The 25,063-nt window shown below is 44.5% G+C and overlaps 1 protein-coding gene across 1 annotated transcript in view; it reads left to right on the forward strand.

Annotated features, from left to right (window-relative positions):
* The window catches only part of ITGBL1 (integrin subunit beta like 1), a 204,924-nt gene continuing 189,739 nt past the window's right edge, over nucleotides 9,879-25,063 (forward strand). The window contains exons 1-2 of the mRNA XM_005668526.3: nucleotides 9,879-10,360; nucleotides 11,519-11,736. Coding sequence (XP_005668583.2) covers nucleotides 10,263-10,360; nucleotides 11,519-11,736 — 316 coding nt within the window. The 5' untranslated portion in view covers nucleotides 9,879-10,262. The remainder of the gene's footprint in view (nucleotides 10,361-11,518; nucleotides 11,737-25,063) is intronic.

Below are 25,063 nucleotides of genomic sequence, written 5' to 3' on the forward strand. Positions count from 1 at the left end.
AACACAGTCAGTCATACAATTGCAAGTTGAATAGAGAATTGTATTAGTGGGTAGAGTTGTGAATAGAAAGCCATTTTAGGAATATCTCAACCAATTTATTTCATTTGTGTTTTCCCTTTGATTTACAGACAAGCGAGATAGGATAAAAAAATGTAAAGAAGTTTAAACGATCTATTTCAATCAGTGTAAAATGAAACATTCATCTGATAAGAACACATCACTGTTTAGTTAGCCACATTTTCTCTTTCTCAATGTGCATAAAATAAAATGGATCTTGGAGTTCATCATGGGGCAGGGGAAATGATTCCAACTAGAAGCCATGAGGTTGTGGGTTCGATCCCTGGCCTCCCTCACTGGGTTGAGGATTTGACGTTGCCGTGAGCTGTGGTACAGGTCACAGACAAGGCTCGGATCTGGTGTTGCTGTGGCTGTGGCGTAGGCTGGCAGCTGTGGCTCCGATTCGACCCCTACCCTGGGAACCTCCATATGCCATGGGTGCAGCCCTAAAAAAGACACAAAGACAAAAAATAAAAAAATAAAATGAACCTTACGGTGGATGGTATCTTATATTTGATGTGATATGGCATGAAAATTAGCTGACATATCATAAGTTCTCAATGAAAGGGAATGGACTTGATTTTTCAGTTATTTGTAACATCACCAATCTTAAAGAACTTTAGGTGTTGAGGTCATTGCAATAATGTTTTGGAAGAAAGAACACAAGGAAAAGTAAAAACTAATCTTTTAATTAAGATCTTTTAAATATATTTTATAGTTTTATCATTAAATGAAAGAAGTAGATGTTGTCTCTCTTTCTAACTGCACTTGTATCCAATTAGTTGTAAATAGTCCTAGGAAGAGACTTAATTAAAACACAGGAGTTCCTGTCATGGCTCAGTGGTAACAAACCAACTCGTATAGTACCTGTGAGGACTTGGGTTTGATCCTTGGCCTCGCTTGGTGGGTTAAGGATAGTGCGTTGCTGTGAGCTGTGGTGTAGGTCAAAGACTTGGCTCAGATCTGGCATGGCTATGGCTGTGGCGTAGGCCGCAGCTACAGCTCCAATCAAGGCAATTATATTTGCTCTTTCTCTCTCTCTTTTTTTTTTGTTTTTGCTTTTTAGGGCTGCACCCACGACACATGGAGGTTCCCAGGCTAGGGGTCGAATCGGAGCTACAGCCCCCAGCCTACAGCACAGCCACAGCAACGCCAGATCCAAGCCACATCTGTGACCTATGCCTCAGCTCATGGCAATGCCCGGATCCTTAACCTGGGGAGCAAGGCCAGGGATTGAACTGGCAACCTCATCATTCCTAATTGGATTCGTTTCTGCTGCGCCACGACGGGAAGTGCAAAAAAAGGCAATTATAAAACCATAACTCGATTTTCCCACTTTGCTAAATATACTTTTGACACAGCAGTACAATATTAGAGATATTTAGGTTTTCAAGAATTGTTGAGAGGGAAACTTCATGTGAATCTACAATGCCAAAGCAACTGATTTAGGGGCAGAATTAACTAAAAGAATGAGTTGTTTGACCATTTCAGCCGAAGCTTGGGAGGCAAGTAAAATCTATGGTGCTGCCACGGTCAAGAGGAAAGCAGAGGCAAAGGAGAAGAAATGGACTAAGTTTCTCAAAGACAAGAAAATGAGCTGCTGTCTCTTCAAACACTGGCTCTACCACCCCTGTTCTTGCTCAGCTACTTCATTATTCTTCCTTGTTGGTTACTGGTCTCCTTTACCTCCTCTCCTTTTTCCTTGAAGCAATTGAATTCCTACCCTCTCACCATCATTTAGATCAATTATTACCAGTCTTCTAGCAAATGAAATTTCTATAAAACTGAATTTCTTCATGGTTTATGAAAACAAAACTTTTTGCTGGCAATTTTCATCACACTAACTAAATGTTTACAAGCTGCCTAGTCAAACATTACAGATAATGTTTTTTATACCTATAATTTCAGTTTATAAGTTGTATGTCATTGTGGGAAAATGTTCATCTCTGACCTGGGTTTCCATACACTGCTATTATTTCTGTAATGCTTACCAGCCTCTCAGACAAACACTCTGGACCCCTGACTCAGGTGCTAGCAGGCAAACTGCCAAGCATCTCTTTTCAACTAGATAATTTCTTTTTAGCCTGCTTTTTTTTTTCTTTCTTTTTTGGCCACCCTGAATATGGAGTTCCCAGTCCAGGGATCCACAGTTGACCTAAACTGCAACTGCTGCAGCAACTCCAGATCCTTAACAAACTGTGCGGAGCTGGGGATTGAACCTGCATCCCAGCCCTTCCAAGACTCTGCCGATCCTGTTGAGCCACAGTGGCAATTCCTAGCCTTCTTTTTTTTTTCTGATTTATATAGAATAGACCCTAGTAATGTTGGGATAATACTGCAAATAATGGAAAGGGTATATTTAAAAGTTGTAAAACAGAATAGTAGATGGTATATATCACACAAAAACCCTATGTAGCGCTATGGCATGCAGAAAGCTGTGGGGCTATGCCTCTGACTAGCCTGCATAGTGAGAAAAGCTCCAGCACAGAGTTCAGTAAAAATATACATAAATGAAATCTATTTTTAACTTCTGGAAACTTGCTATATAAACTAGCTCTATATAGATGCCTATTACCAGGAGACTTAATATTAGTTTCCATTACTTCCATCTCTAATATATGTGCATATGTAAGTGAATATATATTTGTTTATATTCACTTGTGTGTATATATACATATTCCTATCCCCTCTTTACTACTGGAAGACTTTGGACAAATATACAAAGAAAACATACTCATAGAATTTTCAAATTAAGGAAAACCAACATTGGCTTCACTCAGGCCATTTTGGAAACAAATTCGACAGGTTAAGGAACCTGGCCAAGATCAGGCAGCTAGTGGATGGCAGAGCCAGCATCAGAAATCCTTCTCGAAACAAACAGGTGAGTGTCTCTTCACTTTTCAGTTCCAATTTTCTCCTTCCCATTGTTACTAATTGATTAGCAGCTGAGCATGACTTGGAGAATTAAGAATATAAGTCAGGACAAAATAATATTGACCTGATAAATCTTTTTCCCCTGAAGTCAATGAAAACAACTTCTACATTTTTTCCCCTAAAATTTCCATTCTGCATCAACCAGAACTGCAAAAATACTCAGGAGACTGAAAGATTATTTCTTATCCCAGAAGCACCTAATACGTCCAGGTGTTTTTTTCTACGTGGGAGGAAAGATGTCTGGGAAAGATGTTAACTAAACACCTTTTTATTCCACAGCCCTGGCCCAGCTGAAACATTCTTTTTCTTGGAAGCTTAAACCTATTTTTATTGCTGGCTGGGAATATCCAGACTTCCTGAAAGTATTGGTGTACCTTTTCTATTTGAAAACCTGGATACCTCCTTTTAGCTGAAAATTTAATCCAACTGGGTATTGAGTGAAATTGAGATTTTTTTTAAATTTCCAGTTTGACTCTAAGTGATTGAATAATTAGGGTGACACACATCAGTGGACAGTTCCCTATAAGTTCTTTATTATCTGCCTCTGGCTTTCTTGATTTTTTTTCATGACACATATATTTCCTGTTGATTTTTCTATTTTTAATTGCCCAAATTTATCTCATAATGGTGTATGAATTCTTTCCTTCCATTAACCTGAATACCCTCCTTTAGTTCAAATTGTTGAATTTCATCCAGGTGCATCAAACTTTTCAAAGTCATTCATTCATTCATTCATGCACTCAGCAAATATTTGTATTCTCTAATCAGACATTTGCTGTGATTCAGCTTTGTGCCAGGTACCTGCGTGACAGCAAAGAACAAGCAAGCAAAAGTCCCTACTCTCATGACTTTGTATTAGATTGGGGAGAAGTAGGTTATACACAGTAGGTAAATAGAGGAAGAACTTCACATTAGACCCCGGTAAGGGCTTCCAAGGAAATTAGCCAGGATAAAGGGTGCTTGGTCAGGGGGGCAGCTTTAGACAGAGGAAGGAAGGAAAGAAGGAGGGAAGGAAGGCAGGAAGCTAGGGGAGAAGGAAAAGAAGGGAGCAGAGGAGGAAGGAAATAATAAATAAACAAGCAAACAAATAAACATCGCTGGAAAACCTTGCTTAGCTTCCCATCTCACACATCTTGTTGCCTTCAGTTTTTGAGGTTTTCCTGCCTTGGCAGCAGGAAGCACAATGATGGAGCTGTCCAGCTCTGCAGTTTCCATATGGGAAGGGCGTCAGGATGGCCATACTGCTGCAGGTGGGCACTGGCTTGAGTCTGGGTTATCGGGGGTAGGGGAGGCTGTTGCGGACTCCCAGGGCAATTTCCAGCGAGGGGCGCAGCTGTGAGCCATCGACAGCTGATCCCACCATCAGCTATGGGATGGGTGTAGGAGCCCTGGGGAGGGATCTGGGTGGAGCCTCCACAGTGGAGACTAAACATAGAGTGTCTTCTATGGAATTATAGAGTATTTGAGCTTTATGCTGTAAATAATGGAGAGCTATTCCATATTCCTTTTCTTCCTTTTTTTTTTTTTTAGGGGTTCACCTGCTGCATCCAGAAGTTCCCAGGCAAGGGGTTGAATTGGAGCTGCAGCAGAGGCCTACGCCACAGTCACATCAAGCTGCATCTGCGACCTGTGCCAGAGCTTGCCACGTACTGGTCTTAAACCCACTGAGTGAGGCCAGGGACTGAACCCACATCCTCATGGGTACTAGTTGGGTTCTTAACCCACTGAGCCACAACGGGAACTTCGATTAAATGTTTCTTAATAGGAAATGAATGTGATGAAATTTGTATGTTAGAAATATTTCCTAGGGAGCAAGATTAGGGGGGACACAAAAGTCTGAAACTGGATGCAATGAGGCCAGTTGGGAGGCTACGGTAATGCTGGACAGGGTGAAAGTAAAAATAAAGATGTTGAAAAGGGAGGTTGTGTTACTAAGAGGGCAAATCAACATGATTCACTGGATAATCCAGGTGAATTGTAGAGAGGAAGCAAAGACAGCTCTCAGTACAGTGGCTATAGGAATTCGGTAAAATGAAATAATTCATAAAATCTGGGAATACAGGAAAAGGATCTGATGTTATTTGGATCTGTGCTGCATCTACATGATGTCAAAGGATACTAAAAGCTTACAGATGTCATCTGTCAGCTTATCCAGAATCCACTATGTCACCTGCATCTTTTGCTCACTCCTAGATCTACCATTTGTATGATACATCATTCCAATTAGTTTATTCGCAATAGAAATAAGTATGGAGCAGATAATATGTGTGAGACACTATTTTAGGTGCTGGCAAAAAAGACTGTAAAACCCCAAGTTTTACCTGGTAAACTAAGATTAGTGAGGTACGTGATGATGGGAGGTTCCATATGTTTCTTGTGAAGGAAAGGAAGATAGAGGCTGATCCTGTACATCTCAGCACATGGTAAGCAGATGGATTTCCTACCCAGTATATGCTGATGAAGGGATTTTTGTTGCCTTGAAGAAAGACCTCACCTAAGCTTGGTCTTCAGCCACATTTCTCCCAACAATTATTTGGATAAGATGGACAAAGTGTGCTCATTGTATTTACTTTGGAAAGGGTGAGAGAAATCTGAAACCAGTATCCATAATGATTTTGACCCGCTGAATAAGTGAACGGAGCCCAAATAAAATTTAACCAGGATAAATACCAACTTCTATTTGGGGGCACCTATGCTTGTAGATGCACAGAATTGGAGTGATGAGACAGAAGTTCATGTGATCTTCAGTTTATTAGCAGAAATGTAGTATATGAAAGAAGAATGCTGAAAGCACCTGTTTCTGATCAGAGAGGTCAAGGAGAGGACATGACCACCAGCTGACCCGTGAGCCGGGCTTGGGAAATCAGAGGCTCTTCACCTCCGCCCCTGCCCTTGGATTGACCTTCTGTCCGCAGTTCTCACAGTAGGAGCCCTTTGGAAGGATGCAGCCTTGAGAGAGCAATGTGTTGTTAAGGCCATCTGGGCCATATACAATCCAGAACCCCATCAAGGCCTCTCTATAAACTCTTAAGATTCTGGCAGGTGCACTCAGAGATCTACACATTTTGCATTGCCTAAGGTAAGCCTCTTGTGTACGTTCCCTGGCTTATCACATCTGTCACTCTACCATCTGGAATCATCCGGCTCTTTCTTTGGTCTCTCGCTGCCCTCATGTATGGGGGTCAGTTTCCCAAACAGCAGGTTGCCACATGTTCAGCCACACCTGCCCTATGGTATCAGAGGTGCCTGCACGCTTTATAGAGTCATCTACCCACACGAAGCAAAAACACTCAGGAAACCAGGCTACTGGGGGCTTGAAGTTTTTGTTTTGTTTTATGGGCGCACCCTCAGCACATGGAAGTTCTTGGGCCAGGGATTGAATCTGAGCCATAGCTGCAACCTACCCCAGAGCTTTGGCCACAGCAGATCCTTTAACCCCGTGTGCTGTGCAGAGATCAAACCCAGCCTCCACAGCTAGCCGAGCCGCTGCAGTCAGATTCTTAACCCACTGTACCCCAGCGGGAACTCCTTGAAGTTGTAATACACAAGTCAGAGATGGCGGAGATGAGGATGCTTATCTTGAAAGAGGTAGAATTATTTGGGGACCAGGTGGCTAGGTGGTGGCCTGGGGAAAGAACACACATATTATATATCTTAAAATATTTTAAGCAAGTCTCGGCCAGGACATTATTTTAAAAGACGTTTCAGAGTAGATCTGGAGTCAAGGGGGAAAGTCTTCAGAGCTGCTTTCAGAAAGGGCTGTGCTCCCTTTAATTTTCTCCCCCCCCCTTTTTTTGCTTTTTAAAGCTGCACCTGAGGCATATGGAAGTTCCCAGGCTAGAGGTTGAATTGAAGCTGCAGCTGCTGGCCTATGCCACAGCCACAGCAACACCAGATTCAAGCCTCATCTTTGACCTACACCACAGCTCATGGCAACGCTGGATCCTTAACCCACTGAGCGGGGCCAGGGATCGAACCCGCGTCCTCATGAATACTAGTTGGGTTTGTCACTGGTGAGCACAATAGGAACTCCAATTTTAATTTTTTTACTGAGTAGACTAGGTACATAAGCATTTGGCAGGCGTGTAGTACCTTCTCAAAACATTTGATTTTTGGACTAGATGACCTTTAAAATACCCTTTGAACCCCAGATGCAATGATTTTGTGACCTGAGGGTGCAGGACTACGTTCGAGGACGAAGAAGTTTTCAATCCCTTTGAATTTCGTTTCAGCTTCTAGGAGACCACTCGGCCTTTCCCCCAGAGCTATCTGTCGTATGATTTTCAGGATCAGTGAGAAACTCAGGGCCTTTCATGGAGCAATCGGGTCCTTCCTATGTCTGCCCTCAAGAGCTGTGTGTCCTTGAGTCTTCTGCAAACTGGGAGAGGGAAGAAAGTAGGTCATTCCAAGACATTTTGTACTTAGGAAAAAAAAAAATCAAAGTTTGCTAAAAAGAGAAAATGTTAAGTTACTTTCTTTTATTTTGACAGTTTGTGTGGATGCAAGACTTTCTCCTGAGTCACCAAGTCAACCGCAATATAACTATTTCAGCTTCCTGGGAATATTATTTCTGAGTCACAATCATATAAGGATCTGAACATTTAAATGCTGTCAGTCACCTAGTACCAACTATCTTTGCTTCACAGCAGCACGTTCCTAATGATAATATTCCTCCTGGCATGGTGCCCTGTAGGAAAACACCACAGTTTCAGAGGACTGTTTGAATTCCCCAAAGAAGTGTTCAAAACTCAGTTCCCTATTCCACAAGGATTCTTTTTTTTTTCCCTCAGAAAATATGCAAAAAGTAATACATGACTCATTTATTAAAAGTTCCATGTTTTCACAGCAAATTCCTAGGGAGGCTTTGGAATTGATGCTGCCCTTCCTTCTACGCTTCCCATAGTCTCTGAGTCACCAGACTTTTCAGATGTTGGCAGGAGAGCCTGTTCCTACGTCCTCACAGCGTTACACGTGGCCAGGAAGGCGAAGGGTGCCGGGAGTGGAACTAGGCGTGCATATGAGTCCCATTCTTAGATCCAGGCATCCGTGACCCCAGCCCGGGGCCCCATGGTTTGCAAAGCTCCCTCAATATGAGGTGCAAATAGAGTTCCCAGGGATATTGGTAACAGGCAGCCTGTGCATCTGTAGGTCTGGGGGTGGGACCTGAGAACTTGCCTTTCTAAGTTCCCTGGTGCCGCTGCTGGAGCTGGTTCACAGATCACCTTCGGGAAATGACTGGTTTAGGGACTCTGATTCCCCTCCAGCCACACCCCCTCCCCCAGAGGATAAGCAGTTCCTGTGATCCAGGGCACCTGCCAATGTGAGCCTTTGCTGATCCTTCTAAACCACACTCTGGGTACCCCGGACTCCAGAATTCCCCACCCAGATTACTCTCTGGCTGGTGCACGCCTCTGTCCAGTCTGTCCTCCTGGTGGCAGATTCGGCCACCAGCGTGTACACGCTTGGGCAAAAGTCGACAAAGGGTCAGCCTTTGAAGGAGGCTTAGCTGCCTGGGCTAGGATGTGCCCCAGGCAGACAGACCCCTTTCGGGTACAGATGGAGTCTGGAGAAGCAAGAGAAAAGGATTAGGCTCTCTGTTCAGGGCACCTTCAAGCCCCAGCAGGAAAATCTGCGCCTTGGTCTTTTATCTCTCCCTGCAAATTACAGAGAGAGATCCGTCCTGTTGCATCATCTCCGGCTTTAAGGCCAGAGTCGCAGCTTGTATGGTTCTATTTCCTGGGATCCTCCGCATCTAAAGCTCTTCTTAGCGCAAAGGAAAGATGTTTCCTCCCTTCCGTAGATCCGTCCACAATACCTTGCTCCAGGGACCACACAGGTGTGGGCTTTCAGGTCTCCCTCGAACTTCCTATGTGGATTGGGGCAAGCCGGCCAATTTTGAGCAGAGGTCAGTCTTTGGTCTCAGTTTCTTGATCTTTATAATGGGAATGACAGTGCCCTTCACTCTGCCACCTCTTCACCATTTCCACTCAACTTCCCTCTACTTCTCTTTCAGCCTTTAATTCAAATGCTATCTTGATTAGATCTGATGAATGGAGCCAAGCTGGGAGTAACTTGCAACTTTTCCTCCTTTTAGATTTGTGGTTTTATTTTGGGTATTGTCCACTTGCCCAGGGATCAGGTCTCCTTAATTCCCTGTTGTGCCTTTTCTGTCTGGCACACAGCCTGGTAGCCGGTGGATGCTTAACCTGTGTTTGCTACGTGAGTAAATGAATGTGTGGTTATTGGCACGGTTGAAGATAAAACATACCAAGCGACCAGCACATAGTAGGTGCTTCACAAGTGACACCGACGATTTGTCAGCAGCACTGACATTGTAATCATACATGTTATTTTCTCATACTTAATCTGTGGGGGAGGATGGGGTGAACTCGGGACAACTGCAGTTTGAACCATCCAAGTCAAGAAAAAAATGTGCTGTGATAAACCACTGGCCCAAACAACTAGAAGCATGACACACTTTGTAACAGCTTAGGAGACGAGAAACCTATTTTTTATTTTTTAATTGTTTGCCTGCACCTGTGGCATATGGAAGTTTCCGGGACCAGGGATCAACCCTGAGCCACCGCAGTGCAGTGACAGCACGGAACCTTAATCGCTAGGCCCCCAGGGAATTCCAAGAGACCCATCATTTAAAACAAGGGCTCAAAAACACAAGAAAAAAGGGATATTTTGTCAATTGTTCCTGCCCCCAGCAACTCACACCCCAAATAGTCAAACAGTGTATCTTCTTGAAAAGTATGTCGTGAAAGTAATCCCGCCCCAATGTTCCCGCTGACCTCACGAGTCAGAAGAGGAAGCGTCCCCACTTCCCCCTCCCATCTTCGGGATCATTTGATCTGTCCCTTTAATATCAGCCAGCTCAATATCCTCTTGTCAAGTATTTCTGGGGCCTGAACTTGAAGAAAGAAACGATTTTCTTAAATCTGTGAACAGGACTTTTTTTTTAATGTCAAAATAAACCATCTGCTTGTACAACTGTTTCTAATTACCTCCCTGCCTAGACTCTCCACTTGAGGAGTTTGGTACCAGCACCCCGCCCAGAACGGTGCCGCTGCCCAAATCCTCGCAGGCAGCTCATCAAGGCACTCGCAGCTCCGGGGAAAGCCCGGGACCTGCACGCCTGGGCTTCTGGGGGTCCGTCTGCCCGGCCATCTGCCCGTGGCCCCTCTCCCCCTGCAGCCTCCCCTCCCCCCGGGGAGCCCCACCTGGCAGAAGCGCGGCTGCCTCCCGGCCCCCCTGGGACACTCAGCATGCGTCCCGCCGGCTTCAGGAACTTCTTGCTGCTGGCGTCCTCCCTTCTCTTTGCGGGACTGTCAGCTGTTCCCCAAAGCTTCTCGCCATCCCTGAGGTAAGTCTGGTTTGTTTTTCTTTAAGACAGATCTGCCCTGCTTTACGTGGCAGAACTCAAGGTTGGGGATGGCCGCCTTAAGCCAAGAGCAGTTAGAAAGTTGGACGCGGGATAAACTATTTTCAACCTGTTCCTTTCCTTATATCTACACAGTGTGCTGCTTTACCCCTGTCCTGTTGCTTTTCCTTTGGAAAAAATACAATCATTGAATCAATATATGACTTCCTCCTATTCCAATACATAGCAAGAGGAACTTGTGCCAACCTCTGTGTACCTGTGTTTTCTCACCACCTATAAGGCAGAATTATTTCACGGGGTCTGTGTTACATTTTGCAGTACATTCTGAGAGTCACATCACAATAACGAAACTTTCATGTTTTTTAAAAAATGTTTTATTATAGCTGATTTACAATATTCTGTCAATTTCTGCTGTACAGCGAAGCCACCCACATTCTTTTTCTCACTGTATCCTCCACCATGTTCCATCACAAGTGATCAGATATAGCTCCTTGGACTACACAGCAGAATCTCATTGCTTATCTGTTCCAAATGCAATAGTTTGCATCTACTAACCCCAGACTCCCAGTCCCTCCCATTCCCTCCCCCTCCCTCTGGGCAACCCCAAGTCTATTAAACGTGTACGTTTTAAAAGTAAAGGTTATAAGCATATTGCAACTTGAAAAAACGCTATATCCTGTGCTCTCATAACATGTATAGCTCTTTCTATATACTCATCTCTTCTTTTTCAGAAAATAACTGCCCCTAGCTAGCCGCAGGACTTTTTAAAGAGAACTGAAAAGTCAGCCAAGTGTCATAGTTTGGATTAATTCTTACTTAAATGCGCATGTAAGATTCAGCGGCAAATTACCAAGAGGTAGGGCCGGGTCACTTAGTCCACCTGGCATACGGTCCTGTTCCTAGGTGGGCAGGTCACCTCTTAGACACCTTGGGTCTGGTCACTTCTTCGGTGGTGGCCCACGGCTGGTGGCAGCTTGGCCTCCAAATGGGGGGCCTCGGGCTTCCTATCCAGAGGGTTGTACGTCTCCGTTTGGGGTCTGGGTGGACCCTGGGAGGCAAGGTGAAGGCAACGTGGGTTCGGATCACAGGGGCAGTGTCTGGGCTTGACCGTGGCCCTGCTGTGGTTTGTCGCCCCTGCAGAAGCGGGCCGGGCGCCGCGTGCAGGCTGTCCCGGGCCGAGTCGGAGCGCCGGTGCCGGGCGCCCGGGCAGCCCCCAGGGGGCGCTCTGTGCCACGGCCGCGGCCGGTGCGACTGCGGGGTCTGCATCTGTCACGTGAGCGAGCCGGGCGTGTACTTCGGGCCCCTGTGCGAGTGCCACGAGTGGGTGTGCGAGACCTACGACGGCAGCACCTGCGCAGGTAAGGGGGCGGCGCTGGTCCCGCCGCGTGGCCCCGCGGGCTGCACGCGCTCCCGGGGCTTCTGCCACTTCCTGGGGAGGGAAAGGTGGGGACAACCCCTCTAACAGCCCTGGAAATTAGTGCCACCGCGAAGGCCTCCCTGTTGGTAGTCAGTGCTGGAGTCATCTTGTAACACTGATCCCCGCCCTGGGGTCCAAACGTAAGTGCAAATAATATTTGTAGATTCACTTAATTATCAGTCTCACTTGGCTTTTGAATTCCTTATGACGAACCAAATCTCCCACCTTCCTCATACATGGAGTTGTTACGCTGGGCTCTCCTACCCCAGTCATAAATGTTAAACATAATATTTGCAGAAATTAAGCCTGTATTTTTTTTTTTTTTAATTGAGGTGTAGTTGGTTTACAGTGTTGTGTTTGTTTCTGGCCTTTATTTTGTTTTTACCAAAGAAACACAGAGGAATCTTATTTTCCTCAATTCCAGGGAAGCAGATTGTGTCTTTTGAACGCGAATTTGCCCTCTCCTACTGAGGGGGAGAGTTTACAGGTGAGAAAATTGTAACAAGGAAAAAACAAGCAGGCCCCTCTTTACTTGGAAGTGATGGCTTTTGCATTGTTTTAACTGCTCGCATGGTTTGGCTTGCATGGTTTGGTGTTTTGTAAGGTTGGCATGAAAATAAATTGATCCCCCTTGGACATTTTGAAGGAGTGATTCGGGTCCTGATGCTGGAAAGGGTCAAGCTATTTCTTTGCAGAGAACACCCCTCATCTCTAGCCCGTTCATGTAACCGTGCCATGTACTCAGGGCCAGGAACTTCAGTTAGGTCACTGTCCATGATGCAGACACTCTGCCAGTGTAAGGACAGCACAGTGCATTTCCAGCAGACTTGTAGGAAAAAAAAATCACCTTATTTTACCCACAGTATAGCTGATAATGAGACTCCAACACTACCGGAGAGATCAAGAATGAGTTCACAGCAAAAAAAAAGAAAAAAAAAAAAGAAAAGAAAAAAGAAAAAATTCCCCCCCTCCCCCCGGCACCTGGGCCCAGAAGTGCCTGGAGGATACTTAATATGCAGGTTCTTTGGTCATGAAAAAAAAGTCACATTAGTAATTCAAGGGGCACAGGTGCTTCTGTGTGCTTGTTTAGCTTTGAAGGCTGCAACTCAACCCTTTAAATGCATTGGATGTCACAGCTTATTTTTCCTTTGTCAGCCTCACCAGCTGCCGCGTTATTAAGGGCGGCCCTTTGGAATGAAAGCTAAGTATGGTCTAATATTTCATTCCAAATTCAACGGTTACCTGGCTTCTCTGGCTTTTATTGCCTCTGGCAAGGCCTCTTCAATATCATGACTTCTGAACACATCTTACTGGACGTTTTGCATCGTTCTTTCATTGGAAACCTAAGAAGTAGGATGCAGTCTGCAGCCAGTGAAGCTGGTCTGGGTTGCCATCGGATAAAACTCCCTGCTTGAAGACGCTGATCTGTTTCCTTTCTGTAAACCATGCAGAGGGCATGCTGTGGCATATGTGCCCTTGTTTACGGCCCGTGGAACGTGGCAAGTGATTTGTTGTTTCCTGCTGACGTCTTAGGCCCTTCCTTCCTCCCTGGTGCAAAACGCAGCGGAGTCCTGCCTGGTTTGGTTTGCTGGTGTGTGCATTCCTGTGGGAGGCAACACGCTTCCCTTTATTTAGGGGGTAACCAGAGTGAGAGAAGCCTGTTCGTTTTCTGTTCTCATCTTTCTGACTGTTGCTAGCTGACATCTACTCTGCGGGCCTGGTGCCGAATCTGCCCCTGTGAATGCACCGGCTGTGTTTGCCAGGCCGGTGAGGACAGGCTCACACACAGCATAGCTGGCAGTCTTGCCATCTTGCCCGCTTATTCTGTGTGTTTAAGTGGAGCTGCTCAATTCCATCCTCAAGAAACGGTTCCTATATGACAGCCAGTGAGATAGAAACGTAGCAGGTTCTTTTTTATGTTTTGATGTTCACCTCTTACCATCTTCGCCTCTGTGATAAGCACCCCCCCTTTTTTTAGGTTTTTATTTTTTCTATTATAGTTGATTTACTAAGCCCCTTTAGGTGATTTCCAGGAATAGAGCAGCTTCCAGAGACTTCCCCCACCTCTATGAAGAAACAAAAGCCTGTTCTGGCAGGGTATCGTGGAGTGGTTAAGATAATGGGGCGGAGTTCCTGTCGTGGCTCAATGGTTAAAGAATCCGACTAGGAACCGTGAGGTTGCGGGTTCGATCCCTGGCTTCAGTCAGTGGGTTAAAGATCCCATGTTGCAGTGAGCTGTGGTGTAGGTCTCGGACGCAGCTTGGATCCCACGTTACTGTGGCTCTGGTATAGGCCGGCAGCTGTAGCTCCGATTAGATCCCTAGCCTGGGAACCTCTATGTGTCATGGGTGCAGCCCTAGAAAATACAAAAAAAAAAAAAAAGATTATGGGGCTCTGGAGGAAATTTCCCAGGATTCAAATCCTGCACTTAATAGCTTCATGAACTTGGGCAGTTAATTAAAACTTCCTGAGCTTGGCTTTCTTCATCTGTAGCATGAGCATCATAAAGTACCTACCTTGCAGGATGGTTGTGGGGCTTAACATGTCAAAGACTTAGAATAGCGTTTTGCACAAAGTAAGTGCTTGATACACATTAATGTGTGTATATGTATATAACATGTTATTATAGTGATGCACAAAAGGTGAGCTAGGATGGATAGATGGATGGATAGAAAGATAGAGAGATGGATAGATAAGAAGCCTGGCTTTGCATCCGTTGCGCATTTGATACAGTGGAAGCCACTTTGTTTCGTTAATGTAGTCTGGGCCTGTTATTGATCCCAAGCTCAAAGGCCAAGCAAGGATAACTGGTCTGGCCTAGCAGCTATAGCTCTACTGTGCTTTTTCACAGTGAAGTCCTTCGGGATGCTTATACTGTGACTCATAAGAAACACACTTATTTTAGTTCAGCTGGTTGGGAGTGCTGACGTCTATACTGTCACAGGTGGCCTGTTTCTCCCCAGCTCCAGTTGCATATGTCACACGAATCATCCTCGGACTTCTGCAGCCTAACAGTCTGGCCCAGCAGTTGTTCCTGTGGGTGTGATGGTCTAATGTGGAGTAAACTCATTTTGGTGATAAGTTGCTTTGAGGACGGTCAAATGTTGGGTTGTATGAAAACAAACTTTCAGTTAGTACTTTGAGGCATCCTGGATAACCACCTCAATGCCTGTGATTATACTTTAATAAAATATTGGTTTCTTAAAAATTATTTCTCGAGTTCCTGTTGTGGCTCAATGGTTTAAGAACCCTGCTGATATCCATGAGGATGCCGATTCGATCCCTGGTCTTGCTCAGTGGGTTAAGGATCTGGTGTTGCTGCAGGCTACAGTGTAGGTCACCAATGTGGCTTGGATCTGGTGTTGCTGTGGCGGTGGTGTAGGCCGGCAGCTGCAGCTCCTGTTTGACCCCTAGCCTGGGCACTTCCATATGCTGCAGGTTCAGCCCTAAAAAGAAAAAAAAAAATTCTAATCACTTTTGAGAAATATTGCTTATAAGAGTTTTAGTCTGGGGAATTTGGAAGAGCTAAATGAATTCAGTTTAGCCAATATCGTAAAGTGCTGCATCTTTGTTAGACTCTATTTGCTGTGGACGGTGCTATAAAAAGTGAGGGATATACGACAACTTCCCACTGAGTAGGGAGGTTCAGAGAAATAACAAATGCTATAAGGCAATGAAGTATATAATTTACATAAATTTCTATGAGGGTTTCATTAAGGTAGGAGTTAAATACCATGGTTAAAAGTTCTCAAGAAAAATGTAGCATTGGCCATAAGTCTAACTAGAAGGAGGCTTTTAACGCAAAGGGGGAACTGTTGGAATTCTGAGTGAAGAAATATTCAAGGAATGGTGTAGAGGCAGGAAAGTATGTAAGTGTGTTTGGAGAAGAGTGAGGGATTCTAGGTTTGGTGGAGCTGGATCTTAGGGCTGTGGGGAAAGTGGTGGAAGATATATTGAGTGTCAGGGTTGGATGTGTACTTGAAGAATGCCAGCGTGGTGAATGACATGTGCGTGATGTCCCCCAAAGCCACGTATCAGGACCCAAAGGTTGACACGTCTGCCTTCAAAAACTAAAGCAAACCTTCATGATGAGCTCATCCAAGTTGTTTCATTTTCACACTTCTCTCACTGTGCCTTTCTGTCAGTTCACTTCTTTTCATGAGTCAGAGCACTAACGATCCATTGCTCCCATGTTCGGACCACTTCATGGCTTGTATGTGCTGTTTAGTGGAGCACAAGCCTCACGTTCAGGTTCTGGACGTTGTGGAGAACATATTCAGGAGTCCCCACCTCCAGCTCCCTCGTGTCATGCCAGCTTCTTTTCTGAACTCTGTCCTCTTAGGTTCATCCATTTTGGATAAAGGCATCTTGTCTTACCCCAAGGGGCACAGACAAATTCGATTTTCATTCTCAAAGAAAGTGCCAAACCCACATACCACTTTCTCTTAGCTGTACTGCTTTATTGGGACGGTATCCTGCAGCCCTGCTGTAGAGACTGAAATACCTTGGCCTTGGACTAGGTCGTCCCTACACCTTGATAATCTGAAAGAGCGTATTTATAACATCATCGTGTTTAGAACAAATAGGGTCAGGGTGACAAGTCCAGCAGTTATTTTTTTTAAGAAAAAGTTCCCTGGAAAGAGAAGGGGATATATGGGAACAAATTTGTTTGTGATACAGATTTTAAACTTGCAGAGTGTAAGCTTCTGCCATAGGGTTCTCAAAAGACTTTCAGTAAGTTTTGAGACTTGATGCTAAAGCTGACATCCCATGTCTCTTGGTTTCAGAGCTCCCCCCCCCCGAAAAAAAAAAAGCTCCCCAGCTCCATGGGCCTCAGACACGGATCATTACTCTGATCTGTGACTCGTGATGCTCAGAGCCTGGAGGTGGAGGACCCGTGTCATGGGAGCAGAGATTCCTGGTAGAGTCCTTTCTCATGAATTCCTTGTCTGAGGAGCTACAGAGTGAGACAAGATAGTTTTCTAAGTTCCATCGCCTGCCTGCCATTGTGTTAGTTTTCTGTCACAGCGCTAACAGTACCACAGACCTTGTGGTTTCAGCCACATAAGTGTATTTTCATACAGTTCTGAGAGTCTGAAGTCTGACGTGGGTCTCCCAGGGCTTACGGTGTCTCAAGCTCCGTGCCTTTCTGAAGACTCTTGGAGAGAATCATTTCCTGGTCATTCGATACTGGGAGAGTTTAATTCGTGTGGCTGTAGGGTCAAGGTTCCCGTTGCCTTGCTGGCTGGCAGTGGACGTGTCCCTTATCTCCTAGATTCCTCTCTTGGGTCCCTGCACGAACCCGTCTACATCTCAGAGCCAGTCACAGGTGTCAGATCCTTCTCATGTGCTGACTCTCCAAGCTTTGTCCATGGGCACATCCTTCTCTCACTACAGCCTGGAAAAGTGCTTCCCTTTTTAGGAGTCGCGTGATTAGACTGGGCCTGCCCAGATAATCCAGTATAATCTTCCCATCTGAAGTCTCCATCATATTGGCAGAGTCCCTTCGGTCACGGCAGGTGACGTACTCGCATATTTACAGGAACAAGGATATGAGCATCTTTGGGGCCCTTCTTCCTACCACAGCCATCCTTCCATCAAGTCCAAGAGGAAGTTCATGTTGTATGTACGTGAGGGAGAGAGGTTCCAGCTCCATTAACACCTGCCTGTACTTATGCTCCGTCCAGAATCTGCAAGGACTGTCCTTTCCATCTCTCAGGGCTTCGGTACACAGTCTAATTTTCCTGGCTCCAGACTTTTCCACACCAGCGCTGGTGAGGCACATCAGAACGCTGGTCCAAAAGGTGACGAGTGACTTAGAGCCCAGCAGCTGCTAAGGTTCAAGGTCTGACATTATCACTTGCCAGCCACGGAGCCAAGGGCAAGTTACTCAGATGCTGGCAACTCCTGTTTCCTTATCTCTGAAGTGGGGACAATATTAGTATCAAATGGGGGTGATAATTGTGCCAAGCACATATGCTTACCTATGCCAGCTGCCCCTCCTCCACTGTCTCTTGATCCTTGGCCCTAAAATATTTACCCCCCAAAGTGATTCTCTTTTCATGTCGTACCTTCTGCTGGGTCTCAGTCTACCTTCCGCATTTCCTCCCAGGACTGTCGGTGAGTGTTTGGAGCTGTGTCACATTCAGCAGCAGCCCTGCTCCACAGTGTCAGGGCTGGGCCAGCTCTGCACCCTGGCCAGCTTGAGGAAACCAGGCCTCACTGTATCAGGTCCAGCTCCGTGGGCGTCTGGGCTTCTGGTCCTCGTTTCCTTCTCTCTTTTGGGAGCCTGACTTTTGTGTTCCTGTCCCTGCAAACTATTATGCCATTGTAACTGATCTGGATGGAAGATTCCAGAGCCTTCCCCTCAGTCCTGTGTGATTAATCCTTGGATCTGGAATTTTCAGTCTTTTTCTTTACTGGACATCCCACGATTTCTGTGTTTGCAAGACTTACACCCAGTGCGCTTCTACTTCTGACTCTTAGTGCCACTGAGAGGTTTGCCTTTCCAGGCGGTTCCTTCATCTCCTCCATTGATCCACTTACAAAAATGGGGAAATCAACTTGACCCAAAACAAAATCAAAACAACTCCCTTTGACAGAGCTTTTGAGGACAACCGATCCTTGAACAGGGTGGGTAGGAGTTGGGGTGCTGACTTCCACACTGTTGAAAATCCGCATGTCCCTTGACCCTCGGCCCTCCGCGGCTGCAGTGCTGCGGGTCAGCTCAGCAGGGGTGGTGGAGGACTGTGGTATGTATTTACTGTAAAACGTCTACGCAGAGGTGGACCAGTGCAGTCCAAACCTGTGTAGTTCGAGGGTCAGCTGTGCTTGGTGAATATGCCTGAATGTTCTTGACACAGCGGGGGTGGAGCTGTTTAATCACAGGTATGTAAACCACTCAAGACTGGATCGCAGGCATTCTGGTTCTTAAAACCCCCAGCTTCCCAATCACGTGCTTCAGTCACCCTCCCTCCTCTTCAAACATCTCTTTCTTTCACTGTTCACCATATTTCTTTCTTTTCTTTTTTCTTTTTTGTCTTTTTTAGGGCTGCACATGTGGCATATGGAGATTCCCAGGCTGGGGGTCTAATCAGAGCTGTAGCCGCAGCCACAGCAACACCAGATCCAAGCCGAGTCTGCGACCTACACTACAGATCATGGCAACACCGGATCCTTAACCCATGGAGTGAGGCCAGGGATCGAACCCACAACCTCATGGCTCCTAGTTGGAGTAGTTTCCACTGCGCCGTGATGGGAACTCCCACCATATTTCTTTCATTTCCAAGTTCTGCTGATTTGGGGCAAGAAGTTGAGCTATTATTTCTGTCATCTTGGTTCTTGCTCATCCACCTTCTTTCAAGTCCTGGCATCTGAAAGAGTTGATGTCTTCAGGTATTAACATTATATATCTAAGTGTTTTTTCACATCTTGCTTTATAATGTGTATGTATTTAAAAATAACATAAAGAATATAAATAGTAAGGCCTGAGGGAGTTCTTTATGCGTGTGTATTCTGATTGCCAATATAAGCATACGTGTGTGTATGAATAGATATTTGCTACCTTAAATTTATGTGCATATGTTATACACGAGTGAATTCATAAGTGTCTTCAAACATATTTACATATGTATGTGTTTATGTCATGTTTATGTGAATATGTAAATACATAGGTGCATTTGTGTATATGTCTGCATCTACATGTTACACCCAGAGACACACACACATAATCCATCTTCCTGGCGGACTGCTGGCTGCAGAGGGGGAGCCCAATCCATTTTCAAATCTTTGTAATGCTAGTTCTCGTGGGAGAGAATCACCTTGGGCTTGTTATCACATGTGTAAACCTGCTACAAATCAGTATCTTATTGGAGAATTCCTTTGGTGACTGCCAGTGGTATACGTCTCACGAAGGCAGTGAGAATGTATTTTGGTAAACCCCTAATTTGATTGTCTTTTTCATCATTCAGTCAATTAAGTGTTATTACACAACCGAAGTCACATTTGAATTGCAATTAATATTTGGCACAGCTCTCTTTTTCTAATACTAAAACTTTGTTCAAAGATAGGAGAGATTAAGTGGTTCCCTTTTCTATTTTTTTTGATGAATAATAGTACTACTCTTGTCACTAACATATTTTTATTCTGCATACATTTGCTGGAGAATTTGGAAACTCCTCAAAGCCCCCTGTTACATACTAAAGCCTTGAATCTAGGGTTGGAAGCAAAAACCGTTGAGGGTTTTCTTATCGCTGGCAGTCTTAAAAATATAAAACAAATCATAAAAGTTTCTGTATCCTCAAGGCAATAATATCTTCTTGTGTGGTTTTGCATATAACAATAAATTCAACTATGACAGAAATTTTATTCTTTGCTGAGTTCATCTGAATTTTCTAATCATACCTCAGCAGGGAAGAAAAAAGGAAATAAATAAAATGATGAGATAAATCAGCTTTATGTCTCTGTGGATTGAAGATTCACTAACTTAAGCATATTGCATCAGTGGGAAGACAACTAGTTAGGAGACGGAAGAAATAGGTGAGGCGTTGTAGGGGGCTAAAAGGGAGCCGACTTGTAGGAGGTATTTGTTTTAGCTTTTCCCCTTTCTGTTTAGAATGCACCTGGAGTTCCAGAAGTCCCTGCTTTTTAAAATTGAAGTACAGTTGATTGACAGCATCGAATTAGTTTCAGGTGTACGACAAAGTGATTCAGTTATACATACATACACACAGGGCATATATACAGTATAAATATATTTTTTTACAAGATGATGACTGTAGTTCCCTTGTTTCTTTTAAAACACAGTGGTGTGTATCTATTAATCTCACACTCTTATTTATCCCTCCCCATCCCTTTCCACTTTAGTAACCATAAGTTTGTTTTCTATGTCTGTGAATCTTGTTTCTGTTTTGTAAATAAACTCATTTGTATTATTTTCAGATTCCACACAGAAATGCTGTATAATATTTGTCTTTCTCTGTCCGACTTACTTCACTTAGTATGATCGTCTTTAGCTCCATCCACGCTGCTGAAAATGGCATTATTTCATTCTTTTTTTATGGCCGAGTAATATTCCACTGCATATATGTACCACATCTTCTTTATCCATTCATCTGTTGGTGAGCACTTGGTTGCATCTATGTCTTGGCTGTTGTGAGTAGTGCTCCAGAAGTCCTTTTGAATCATGAGATGAATATGTGGCCACCTGTGAGGATAGCTTAGCCACGAGGCAGGTGTCTGGCCTTTTTCAAGACACTGTGGAACTGCCACACCAGTCCTGGACTGCTTGCCTCTGGACTGTTTTTGCAAATGAGAATAGTAAGCTTTTATCTTGTTTAAGCCCCTGTCATTTTGGGGTTTTCTGTCACTGGCAGCTAAGTGTAACCCTGTCTGAAGCTGTAGTTTTATTTAAAATAAAATAGTTCAAGTCTATTAAAATAGGGCAAATAGAATATGTACAGTGATTGAGAGCTTGAGTTCAGAATACCGGTAACACCTGTATTCCAGATAGGTGGATTTTCAGCAGTTCTGGTAAACTCTACAAGATTCAGTTTGCTCATCTCTAAGATGGGGTCTGATTAATGCTCTGGGAAATATTATTGCAAAGTTTAAGGGAGAAAATACACTTGAAGCACCCAATGGAATAACTGACATATAATTGTCACTCTAAACAGTACCTGTTATTACTGTTGTTATTAAACTTAGCATCTCTAAGGGGGTTATTCTAAGGCTAAAGGGAATATATCTCAGGAGTTCCTGTTGTGGCTCAGTGGTAACTAATCTGACTAGTATCCATGAGGATGCAGCTTGATCCCTAGCCCTGCTTAGTGGATTAAGGATCTGGCATTGCTGTGAGCTGTGGCGTAGGCTTGCAGCTGTAGCTCTGATTTGACCCCTAGCCTGGGAACCTACATATGCTGCAGGTGTGGCCCTAAAAAGAGAAAAAAAAGGAATATGTCATTTTTTTTTTTTTTCCCTTTTTGCAGCTCCACCAGAGGCATATGGAGGTTCCTGGGCCAGGGGTTGAATCTGAGTTGCAGCTGCTGGCCTGTGTCACAGCCATTACCACACTGGATCTGAGCCGAATCTGCAACCTATGCCACAGCTTGCAGCAATGTCAGATCCTTAACCCACTGGGCAAGGCCAGGGATTGGACCTGCATCCTCATGGAGACAACACTGGGTCCTTAACCGGCTGAGCCACAACGGGAACTCCTACCTTTGCTTTTTAAATGTATTTGCTAGTGACTGAGTGACCAGTTATGTGCATATATTCCCCATACTTTTTTTTTTTTTGTCTTTTTTTGCCATTTTCTTACGTGGCATATGGAGGTTCCCAGGCCTAGGGGTTGATTCGGAGCTGTAGCCGCCGGCCTACACCAGAGCCACAGTAATGGGGGATCCGAGCTGCGTCTGCAACCTACACCACAGCTCACGGCAATGCCGGATCCTTAACCCACTGAGCAAGGCCAGGGATCAAACCTGCAACCTCATGGTTCCTAGTCGGGGTCTTTAACCACTGAGCCACGACAGGAACTCCTCCCCATACTTCTTTACATGGTCAACTTATGATACTTTTCTGGCCAGCAATTTTTATGAGGTTATTATTTCTATGAGAAGGAATATTTTAAAATATCAGTTTACCAGAAATTAAATTACCAGACAGTATGCAAATTTTTTATGTATTTAAATATTTAAAAATTTCAATTTATCTGTATATTATAGTTATTAAAATATAATACGTTTGCTACAAAAACACATACATATATGAATAAAAATCAATACAGCCGCATTGCATCTTATGCAAAGAACAGGCTCTACGTCGCACAAAAATCAGATATCTGAAGTTTATTTTTTTACTGTATATATGTTATACATATACTAACACATCCATTCTTTTTCAGATTCATTTCTCATGTAGATTATCACAGAATATTGGGTAGAGTTCTCAGGGCTATGCAGCAGGTCCCCCTTTAAATACTACCCTGACATGGAGTTCCTGGTGTGGCGCAAGGGTAACGAACCTGACAGTATCCATGAGGACATGGGTTCCATCCCTGGTTCTGCTCAGTGGGTTAAGGATCCAGTGTTGCTGTGAGCTGTGGTGTAGGTTGCAGACTCGGCTCAGATCTGGCATTGCTGTGGCTGTGGTGTAGACTGGCAGCTGCAGCCCTGATTCGACCCCTGGCCTGGGAACCTCCATGTGCTACAGGAGTGGCCCTCAAAAGCCAAAAGAAAAAATTACCCTGACAAATCTCCAGCGAAGGCTCCATGTCTGTTATACCATCTCTTCATTAGCGTAGCATAGTTAACACACGTAAATGAGAGTTGACTCTGAGGCTAGATGATGTTGTCGGGGGGTGGGTTGGGTATTAGATGAGGATTAGCAGGATTGATCCTTTGGGGCCGCTCAGCCTGGTCAGATGCGGACACTAGGAGATAAGAATCTCAGCTCCCGGAGGTGGCGTCACCTCCCCACTCCCATGGCCACACCCACCTGGGGCCTCCACTCCGTGAACCGAATGACCGATTCCCATGCTTTTAAATTATGATCCCACGTCCCCTCATTGCCAAATATGTGCCTTACGTGCCTAAGCGCGGACAATCGAGTTCACGTAAGTTAAATGTGTGTGTGCTGTGACTCTCCTCTAGTCTTGTTGTTGTTGTTTTTTTTTGCGTTAGTTTTTTAAAAATTTTTTATTTTTTTCCACTGTTCAGCCTGGGGACCAAGTTACACATACACGTATACATGCTTTTTCCTCCCATTGTTGTGTTGCGATGTAAGTATCTAGACATAGTTCTCAATGCTACAGTCTTCTCGTTAATCATAACTTTTGGAGTTAATATTAAATTTAGGGTTATACTTCCATATTTTCCCAGTACTGTACAAATACGTGTGTTATCAACACACACACACACACGCACACACACAGGTCGTCTCCCTCCCTGCTTCTTGCTTCTTCTCTTGAAGAGCGCATCATGGCCCTCATTCTAGTTTATGATCATACTTAACACACATATGATTGAGGATTTCATGGGTATGGGATGTTCTGTGGTGGGATTATCTCTTCATTAAGTGGTTTGCCTGTGGGTGAGCATTCTGCTGATTTGCAGTTCTTGTTATTTTTTGCGGTTGTTTTTTTTTTTTTGATAGCGGAGACATCGGACAGTATTCGATTTAAAACCGCGCACACGCACTCACACACACACACACACACATGCACACGGCTCCCTCACCCTCCGGCCCTCGCACAGGCAGGTGCACGTTTCCCCTGGCGCGCGCGAGGTCCCGAAGCACCTGAGGGATGTCCCCAGTCCACACAAGTGGTAATAAAAGTGTCGTCCTACGTTGCAGATCTGGGTAAAGGGAAACTTCAGATCGACTGGAACTGGGCGATGTGCAGCCTTTGTCCTCTGGGAAATTTAGATTCCAAGCCTGGCCTGGGATTCAAGGTCAAGAATCATATCTGAGAAGGGGGAGAAATATAGTCTTGCTGCGACCAAGAGGACCAGGGGGGACATTTTTAGGCCCCTGCATGGATAAATTTTCAAGCTATTTCCCTTAACTCTTAAATTCGTCAAGATAGCGGCAAGAAGGTTACAAATCTCATTTTCTTTGGAAAAGGCTGCTTTGTCTTTTCAAGGATCACATTTCCTGGCAAATAAGAAACTATATTTTGTAATGGAACTCATTCTTCTCTCTACTCTAAATCATCTTACTGGAGGCTGGGAGAATGACGGCTTTGTCAAGGGAACAGAAAAATAAGACCTTGATAAGAACACTCGCTGGCTTTGACCTTGTGTCACCTCAGTCCTAATTTATGTGGTAGCTCAAGTTTCCGCGCCAAAGGCCCCATCATCCTAATTGTACCTAGTTGCTCGTTCAAACAGCAAATTATCCCAAGTCAACAGTTGCATACGCCAGTTTCCTGCTTTATTATTTTATCTGGATATTTCCCAGGAAAAGGTAGGCTAAACATTTTTTTTTTCAAGAAGTCAATGAGTTTGGTGTTGCTTAGAAACTCCTCTTACAGCAGGTATTAACGTAAGTTTGTGATTTAGTCACTTGGAGAGCATAAGGAGCCAAGATCAGAAAATCAAAACACGGTGGATGTATTTCCTAATTGGTCATTACTGCTCTTTCAAAGCTGTCATTTTCTGCTGTGCAAAATAGTTAGACAAAACTAGTTATTTTTCTCAACACAATAACTTGGCCATTTCATTAAACCTTTTACTCACCAAAATACAAAAGACAAGTGATAGACTTTT

This window comes from Sus scrofa, chromosome 11 (assembly GCF_000003025.6).
Source record: "Sus scrofa isolate TJ Tabasco breed Duroc chromosome 11, Sscrofa11.1, whole genome shotgun sequence".
NCBI classification, from domain to species: domain Eukaryota; kingdom Metazoa; phylum Chordata; class Mammalia; order Artiodactyla; family Suidae; genus Sus; species Sus scrofa.